Genomic DNA, 8,786 nt, shown 5'->3' with positions numbered 1-8,786 from the left:
AAAAAGCAGATAAATAAATAAAGTTTTTTTCATGTTAAACAGAGGAAATAAGGGGCGCCGTTAAGCTCAGTTGGTAGAGCGCGCATCCCATGTGCTGAGGCTCTGCAGCGGACCCAGGTTCGACTCCCGGCCTGGGTCCCTTTGCTGCGTGTCACTCCCCCTCTCTCTCCCCCTGTTTCCTGTCATATCTTCAGCTGTACTGTCAATAAAGCCATAAAAAGGCCAAAAAAATACTTTAACAAACAGAGGAAATAACATTTTCGGGAGATAAATACATTTATTTGTTTCAGACAAATAATTTTTTCTCAGGAAAATTTTTTCTTTTCATGTAACGAAAAAAACAAATTTCAGGAAAATAAAAAGGCTGTATTTTACATTCATGAAACACAGTTAGCAGGTTGTGTAACATCTTGAGACAAATGACCCTTCAGCCACAATTTGTTTTTCACACAAAGAAAAAATAAATAGATTATCCTGGCAACACTTTTTTCCCACCAGTTCTCAAGTCATAAACACAGCAGAGGAAAACATTTAGATCTAGATTTAGAATTGATCACCAGAAAAAAAGATTTCTTCACTTGACTTCTTCACTTTTCTCTGACAGGAAACACAGACGCACTGAACCAGACCAGCCAGCCCAGAACCCAAATCCAGGATAAAGAGGTTCAGTGAACGTGGTGTTGTATGTGTGCAGGTGGATCAGTGAGTCAGAGGAGACTCTGAAGAAGGACAGAGTGCCAGCAGGACAGTCCACATATACGGCTACTCTGTTAGAGACTGATGAGGAGGAGGATGTGGATGTGGATGTGGATGTGGATGTTCCTGCATTGTTGTGCCAGACATGGTAACCGTCCACAGAGCACTCCAGACTCCACGACTGATCATTCCTTCCAAACCTGCAGTCATATTTGATTCCTCTTCTGTTGATTCCTCTGTAACTCACTGATATGTCAACATGTCCTCTCCACTCTGCCTCCCAGTAACAGCGGCCAGTCAGACCAGTTGTACACAGCAGCTGACACCAGTCGAATCTGTCCGGATGATCAGGATATGACTGTTCCTCCTCCACGTTGATCACCTCCCTGTTGTCGTCAGACAGTTTGATCTTTCTGTTTACTGTGTTTGTGTCAATTGTGAGTTCACAGGAATCTGATGGAGAAACAAGACACAGCTGCAGTTATTGATCTATCATCTGTTTAATTATTGCCGTCAGATGTTTGAATGAATGATGTCACAGTTTGAAACTGAACGGTTTTCATGAATTGAATTTAAGAACTAGGGATGTAACGGTTACCGATGTCACGGTAAACCATGGTAAAATTCCCGACGGTGAAGGTTACCGTTTAAGTTTTAATTACCATGGTAACCGCGGCGCATGCGCAGTGTGCAACGTGCGCTTGTTATGTAGTGAAGAAGACATGGCAGAGGGAGGACATGATAGTAGCGGTCCTCACAGCATTTTTCCGCCTTCAAAGAGAACCAAATCTGAAGTCTGGGCGTATTTTGGTTATTATAAGAATGCTCAGGGACAGCTGGTCGAGGATGGCAGCCCTATCTGCAGGAGCTGCAAGAAGAAAGTTGTTGCGAGGGGCAGCAACACCTCCAATTTACTTACTTTCACTTCACGACCATCACCCGCAACTGTTCAGCGAATGCAAGGTAAGCAAACCTTAAGCTTGGTTGCATGATATATGTGCATGTCGAGTTTTCTCTGTCTAATTTGCTGTTGTCACTAATGTAAACTGACCAGATAGTGGTAAAACTGAACGAAGTTGATCCATGATTTAGCACGTTATCTGAACTGCTTATTAACTGTAGATTTCACTTTTTAAAGTCGACCTAATAATTCCCCAAATATTGATGCAGCGAGGCTGCAGTGAGGAGGATTTGACACAAACACGTACTGGGTGGACTGAGTTAGTGAATACAACCTGACTGAGATGACTGACTTTCATCTCAGCTCCATTCACCTGAGCAGCGTCTACCTGTGGCTCAGCAACCATCTGACCAATCAGACTGACAGAGTCCATTGACAACAGACGAGCAGGCAGACAGAGAGACAGACAGCCAATATATATAAGTAATATCTGAAATATATAATACTTGTGGATTATTGGTAGAATAGACTATATATAAAGAATAATATAAAATGGTGAATATAACAAATGTCTAGATAGAGATAAGAGCCAAAATAGAGTATTCATAATTCATTTAACAACAATAATCCGTCTTGTTTTGATCTAAAAATGATCCAACCTGTTCCTCACAAAAGTGATATGATCTAAAGTGTGAGTTTTGTGATCTGTTGGTTGCACCCTTAATATTAAGTAACAGTGACAGTAATAATTAATAATGACATTCTCATTAATTTTTTTCAAAGAGAGGGTCTGCTGGCCAATCGAGTGCTGCTGCCGCTACATCTCATTCTACCTCTGTAACGCAGACATTAAAGGACACGTTTCAAAAACAGAAAGTCAAAAGCCAATGACCTATTTTGCACAGTTTTGATACATTCTTTTATAATTATTTAATGTTGATTTTGCAAGTGTTTTGTTAAGGTTTTGGATTTGGACAATATAATAAATATATTTAAATATAAAGCTTGATGAAATTATTTCAATTTATCAGTGTTTATTCAACATTTTGAAGACATTTAAAAAAATACCATGGTATACCGATAACCATGATATTTTTGGTCACTATTACCATCCCTATTAAGAACACACTTACATTTCTTCAGACCTGCTCTCATCCATCGGACTCCTCCAGGCTCCATCCTGACAGGAGGAGAGAGGTAATGAAAAAAATAAAAAGTAATACTATTTTCGAGTAACTACCCCAACACTGATAATGGACAAACAAAGAAGGAGTTGTTGTTCAGAAGGAGGCTCAGAGAGAATATTAATAATTAAACACAAGGCTCTTCATACCTGAGAGTGTTCAGTTTCCAGTGTGGATCCTTCAGTCCAGCAGACAGCAGCTTCACTCCCGAGTCTCCTGGATGATTGTAGCTCAGGTCCAGCTCTCTCAGATGGGAGGGGTTAGATTTCAGAGCTGAGGCCAAAGAAGTGCAGCCTTCCTCTGTTATTAGACAGCCTGAGAGCCTGCAAACACCCATCACAATGCTGGAAAGTTACTCTGGGGTCACATTAACATCATCGCTGATATTTTTCCTGGTCACAACCTAAGTGCAAGAGTCAGGGCGGGTTCAAGAAACAAAAAGAGAGCTTTCCCAACATTAAACTGAAATCTAAACAACAAAGGCATGCAACATAAAACGAGAAGAACTGAGTACAAACCAGGATGACACAAAGGACAGAAGCAACAATGGACCTGAGACAGAATAAGCAAAACAGGACTGAAGTAGAGTGAAGGAAGGAAGACCACAGGCAAATACAAAAAAAAAAAAAACAAAGACAGGAAGAATAAAGAGCATGACACACACCTCAAACCATAAAATCAAACAATTTGATAACATCAGGTATTTGGTCTGGATGTCTTCCTCATGGCACAAAATTAGACTTTAAATGGTTAATGAATCCTGACCTGAGCCTTTCCAGTGTACAGTGTGGACTCTTCAGTCCAGATGACAGCAGCTTCACTCCTGAGTCCTGCAGGTTGTTATTACTCAGGTCCAGCTCTCTCAGATTAGAGGACTGAGAGCTGAGAACTGAGGACAGAGCTTCAAAGCTTCTCTCTGAGAGGTTACAGCCACTCAGTCTGAGGAAACAGTGAAAAGGAACATACAAGTGGATTGTCTTTATCATTCTTGTTATAAAGTTAACAATTACTCTAAAGATCTCTGTACTTACACAGCTTTGTTGGAAGCTTTGACAACTGGCAGCAGCCTCAGAAGAGCCTCCTCTGAAGCAGAGTATTTCTTCAGGTCAAATACGTCCAGATCTTTTTCTGATGACAGTAAGATGAAGACCAGAGCTGACCACTGAGCAGGAGACAGTTTGTCTGTGGAGAGACTTCCTGATCTCAGGTACTGTTGGATCTCCTTCACTAGAGAACGATCGTTCAGTTCATTCAGACAGTGGAACAAATTGATGCTTCTCTCTGGAGAGCGATTCTCACTGATCTTCTCCTTGATGTAATGGACTGTTTTCTGATTGGCCTGTGAACTACTTCCTGTCTCTGTCAGCAGGCCTCGAAGGAGGTTTTGATTGGTCTCCAGTGAAAGACCCAGGAGGAAGCGGAGGAACAAGTCCAAGTGTCCATTCGGACTCTGTAAGGCCTCATCCACAGCACTCTGGTAGAGTCGTGTCTCTGCAGATTCTTCTGTTTTTGTTTCAGACTTCTTGGATGATTTTTGTTTCTCTGTCAGGAGATTGACCCCAGAGTTGATGAATCTCAGTTGGACATGAAGAGCCGCCAGAAACTCCTGTACACTAAGATGGATGAAGCAGAACACCTTGTCCTGGTACAGTCCTCTTTCCTCTTTAAAGATCTGTGTAAACACTCCTGAGTACACTGAGGCTGCTCTGATATCGATACCACACTCTGTCAGGTCTGATTCATAGAAGATCAGGTTTCCTTTCTGCAGCTGATCAAAAGCCAGTTTTCCCAGAGACTCAATCATCTTCCTGCTCTCTGGAGTCCAGTGTGGATCTGTCTCAGCTCCTCCATCAAACTTGACGTTCTTCACTTTGGACTGAACCACCAGAAAGTGGATGTACATCTCAGTCAGGGTCTTGGGCATCTCTCCTCCTTCTCCGGTCTTCAACACATCCTCCAGAACTGTAGCAGTGATCCAGCAGAAGACTGGGATGTGGCACATGATGTGGAGGCTTCGTGATGTCTTGATGTGGGAGATGATGCTGCTGGCCTGCTCCTCATCTCTGAATCTCTTCCTGAAGTACTCCTCCTTCTGTGGGTCAGTGAACCCTCTGACCTCTGTCACCATGTCAACACAATCAGGAGGGATCTGATTGGCTGCTGCAGGTCGTGTGGTTATCCAGAGACGAGCAGAGGGAAGCAGTTTCCCCCTGATGAGGTTTGTCAACAGCACATCCACTGAGGTGGACTCTGTAACATCAGTCAGGATCTCAGTGTTGTGGAAGTCCAGAGGAGGACGACACTCATCCAAACCGTCAAAGATGAACACAACCTGGAACTCTTCAAAGCTGCAGATTTCTTTGGTTTCAGTGAAGAAGTGATGAACAAATTCCACCAAGCTGAACTTTTTCTCTTTCAGCATATTCAGCTCTCTGAAGGTGAATGGAAATGTGAACTGTATGTCCTGGTTGGCTTTGTCCTCAGCCCAGTCCAGAATAAACTTCTGTGTTAGGACTGTTTTCCCGATGCCAGCCACTCCCTTTGTCATCACTGTTCTGATTGGTTTGTCTCTTCCAGGTGAGGCTTTAAAGATGTCTTCTTGTCTGATTGTTGTTTCTAGTCTGTTTGGCTTCCTGGATGCTGTTTCAATCTGTCTGACCTCATGTTCATCGTTGACCTCTGCAGTCCCTCCTTCTGTGATGTAGAGCTCTGTGTAGATCTGATTAAGGAGTGTTGGGTTTCCTGCTTTAGCGATCCCCTCAAACACACACTGGAACTTCTTCTGCAGGTTAGATTTAAGTTTATGCTGACAAACTCCAAGAGGATTACCTGAATGAACACACAAGAAAATATTCTGACATCAAACCTCCTCAAACTCTGAGTATAATATGTGCTGGTTCCGTCTTTTGAGACATTAGTAACAGTCTCATGTATCCAGCTTGTTAAATATTTAGAGAAATCCTCTTACTGCTCTGCAGACGGTCGGCTAGCTCCTCCTGCTTCATTCTCCTCAGGAAGTGAAGTGTGATCTTTAGAAAGGCCTCTCTGCTGCTCCTCCTCCTCTTCTCCTCCTCCTCACCATCCAACACATCCTCCTCCTCCTGACTCTCTAAGCATTCTGGAAAATCTGAACTCAGAACCTTCTTGATCTTCTTCAGCTCATTCTTCACAAAAGTGACAATATTGTCCTCCAGCAGCTGGAACAGAAATCATGGAACCAAACATAAGATCCATGTTGGACTGCTTTGGAAAGTGCAGCGTGGAGATTTTCGTGAACAGAATACATATTAACGCTACAGAAGCTCTGAGGAACCAGAGGCATTTTTTTCTGGTGATTTATTTTCCAAGTGTGGTTTAAATAGTTTTCTCTTGTATGGTTTTGATTTGAGGAAATGGTTGAAAAAAAGTTTTCTTCAGGGATTATTAAAAATAATGTCTTCAAAAAAAGTTCCATGTTTTAGACAAAGTAATATCCAAAAATTGTTGTGGCATTTTTTCCTCAATTCATAAATACACAAGCTGCATTTAAAAACACACACCTGCCAAATCACACATGACACTTTCTTCTCCTTTTTATGTCACACATAGAATAATCATCTGGAAATGTCCTTGTTTCACTTGGTTTGAAACATGAACAAACAAAAAAATCATATATCCAGCCCGTTTCACACACTTTTCACACAATATTTAGATCAAATCAATAAACAATAAAAACATTTTCAGGTGAAAGTTTTTCTTGGTGACTAAAAACTGGTGAATTTTTTTCAGGTAAAATAAAGCGCTCTTCCGATGTTTTGCTTCACCTGGTCTGCACCAAGTGTACTGAAAAATATTCACTCTTTTCTTGCCACCTAGAAAAAAAGTCATTGACAAAAAATAGTGTTCAAAAAGTAAAAAGGAGAGAAGAAAAACGAGACTGTCCTTTTTTGTCTAGGTGAAGAAAAACACGAGCAAATTCTTTCACTTGACAAAAACAAAGTTGATTTGTTTTTTCCAGTTGTGTTGAAAAAAAGTGTTGAACAGAAATAAAAAAAGAAATCTCACTTTTTACCCCAAAAAATGAGTGTCAGTTTTTTTTAAAGATTCAGACTATTTTCTAAAAATTATGATTTTCTTTGCTAAAACATCTGACATCTTTTCTCAACATTCAGATCTTTCTTCCTAAAAATCTTCCCTTGAGAAAAAAAAACCAGAAAAAAATAAGACTCACTTCTTTACTTCACATTATCTGACCTTTTTTTGCAAACAAACTATTTAGATCAGACTTACAAAAATAGATCACCTCATTTGGCCCTCAGGGCTTCTGTAAAATGTAGTAGTTGTAAATGTGCAGACCTTAAAAATGTAATCCAGGTGTGTTAGATGTTGTCGGGCAGACTGACCACTGGGAACCTGTGAGCTCTCTTGGTCGACTCTGCGAATGAATCATGAAGAATTAGCTTACATTATGTTTGTCCACACTGAGACTAACCCGAGCTCAAAGTCCACGAAAAACAGTGAACCCTGCAGTGGAGTCCATCAGTCTTTTATTTTGAGGGCGTGATCCTGTCACAGGTCAGTCTCTAGATTTACTCGATGTCTTACCCACAGTCCACACTTCTGCATTGGGTCCTGGCCTCCTGGTGGCATGAAGCCATGTGTACAGAACAAAACAGCGTCGCACACGTGAGGTCATCAAGACGCGCCCAGTGGACTCAAATGTGTTAAATGTGCATGTTGGATAAAAACAGGTGATTGTGTGTTGAATCATTTACCTTTCATCAGCAGATTGTCTAAACAGAAGAGGATACTCCATTGACGTATAGCTCAGTAAGGTAACACAGCTGGATCCAGGTCCAGGTCCAGGAGAGTCTGGTGTGTGCTGCTCTGGTCTTCAATACAACAAAGAGTTCAGAGCGTTACATTGATGGTGGAGTGACCTGATTGGTGGACAGTCAGAGAGAGTGGTCTCACCTCGGAGCTTCATGGTCTCCGCACAGACCAGTTTTAGAGGGTTGGACTCGCTCCTCCGTCTCCTCACACTGATTCATAGCAGCACACACCTTCACACAGTGACGACAACCTGCTGGGAGAGCAACACGACTTCTCATCATTCAGCCAATCACATGACAAACACACTGAGCTCTGATTGGAGGACACACTCTTTCAGCTCAATAGATAAACTGACAGTTGTCGGCTCTTATTTAAGACACATTCACATTCAGTCTTCTGGATTATTTGAAGACAAAAGAAATACACTTCATGTTTCTTTTCCTTTCTGTTTGACTGACTTTATCCAGTCAGAACATCAGTCAGTGATTGGAGACGTTTAGAATAAACGATTAAGAGAACATACATTGGTAACTGTCCTTTCAATTTTCATTAAGCTCTTGAAAATGTGTGGTTCCATCTTCATGTCTGTGAATATCATCTGCTTCTCTTTGTCAGGGAGATTTATTATTATTATTCATTCAGTGTATGGATAAAGATGGCGCCCCTGTGTTTGGCTGGCCGTCTCCCTCTGCTGAGTGTGTTGCTGTTTTCCTTGTGCCTGCTGTTTGTTGCACGGATTGTTTCACCACCGCAGGTGTATGATCGTCTGACACTTATTAATATTCGTGACTCTTTCGAAATGTTACCAATCTGTGGCTCTGATGGACAATCAAAGACGCCGCCGCCACATCCACAGCGTCTCTCCTGTTGGTTACCTCGCAACAGTCGCCGCAGAAGACGCGGAAAGCGAGGAGGGATCCTTATTAGTGTGAATGCTGCAAGCATTCACACTATTGTTCTTCTGGTGTTTATTAAAGTTATTATTATTCCAGCTTCCGTACGTTTTTCAGCACTCTTCTCCTTCTTCAAATCTTGAGCTATTCAAACCATTCAAATATCAAAATGTTCAGCTTTTTAAGGACATTACTGCTTGTATTTTTCTCATTTCAATCTTTTATACTTTTGGAAATATTAAGCTTTTTCTGCAAAATTTTGCCCATTCATCCTTATGGGGATTTTTTCAAATTTCATTC

At 41.4% G+C, this 8,786-nt stretch overlaps 1 protein-coding gene across 1 annotated transcript; it reads right to left on the bottom strand.

Moving 5' to 3' along the window:
- Positions 1 to 257: 257 nt before the first annotated feature.
- LOC115597162 (NLR family CARD domain-containing protein 3-like) lies at positions 258 to 8,543 on the bottom strand. Its single transcript, XM_030442897.1, has 9 exons — positions 7,735 to 8,543; positions 7,536 to 7,652; positions 7,117 to 7,195; positions 5,750 to 5,978; positions 3,813 to 5,610; positions 3,547 to 3,720; positions 2,931 to 3,104; positions 2,731 to 2,777; positions 258 to 1,149 (listed from the first exon to the last, which is right to left on the bottom strand). The coding sequence occupies exons 1-9, from the start codon at positions 7,872 to 7,874 to the stop codon at positions 575 to 577; spliced, it is 3,333 nt and encodes a 1,110-aa protein (XP_030298757.1). The 5' UTR covers positions 7,875 to 8,543; the 3' UTR covers positions 258 to 574.
- Between the last annotated feature and the right edge of the window lie 243 nt (positions 8,544 to 8,786).

The sequence above is a fragment of the Sparus aurata genome, chromosome 15 (assembly GCF_900880675.1).
Source record: "Sparus aurata chromosome 15, fSpaAur1.1, whole genome shotgun sequence".
NCBI lineage: Eukaryota > Metazoa > Chordata > Actinopteri > Spariformes > Sparidae > Sparus > Sparus aurata.
Note: the sequence above shows the minus strand (reverse complement) of the source record. Positions and strands in the feature narration are given on the sequence as shown.

What these genes read in the sequence shown, in the direction of transcription:
- LOC115597162 (XM_030442897.1), bottom strand. Translation starts at nt 7,874, where the DNA reads ATGATGAGAAGTCGTGTTGCTCTCCCAGCAGGTTGTCGTCACTGTGTG. An exon ending in GGAGACCATGAAGCTCCGAG is followed by an intron (nt 7,653 to 7,734) that starts GTGAGACCACTC and finishes GTTGTATTGAAG; the next exon opens with ACCAGAGCAGCACACACCAG. An exon ending in AGACAATCTGCTGATGAAAG is followed by an intron (nt 7,196 to 7,535) that starts GTAAATGATTCA and finishes ATTCATTCGCAG; the next exon opens with AGTCGACCAAGAGAGCTCAC.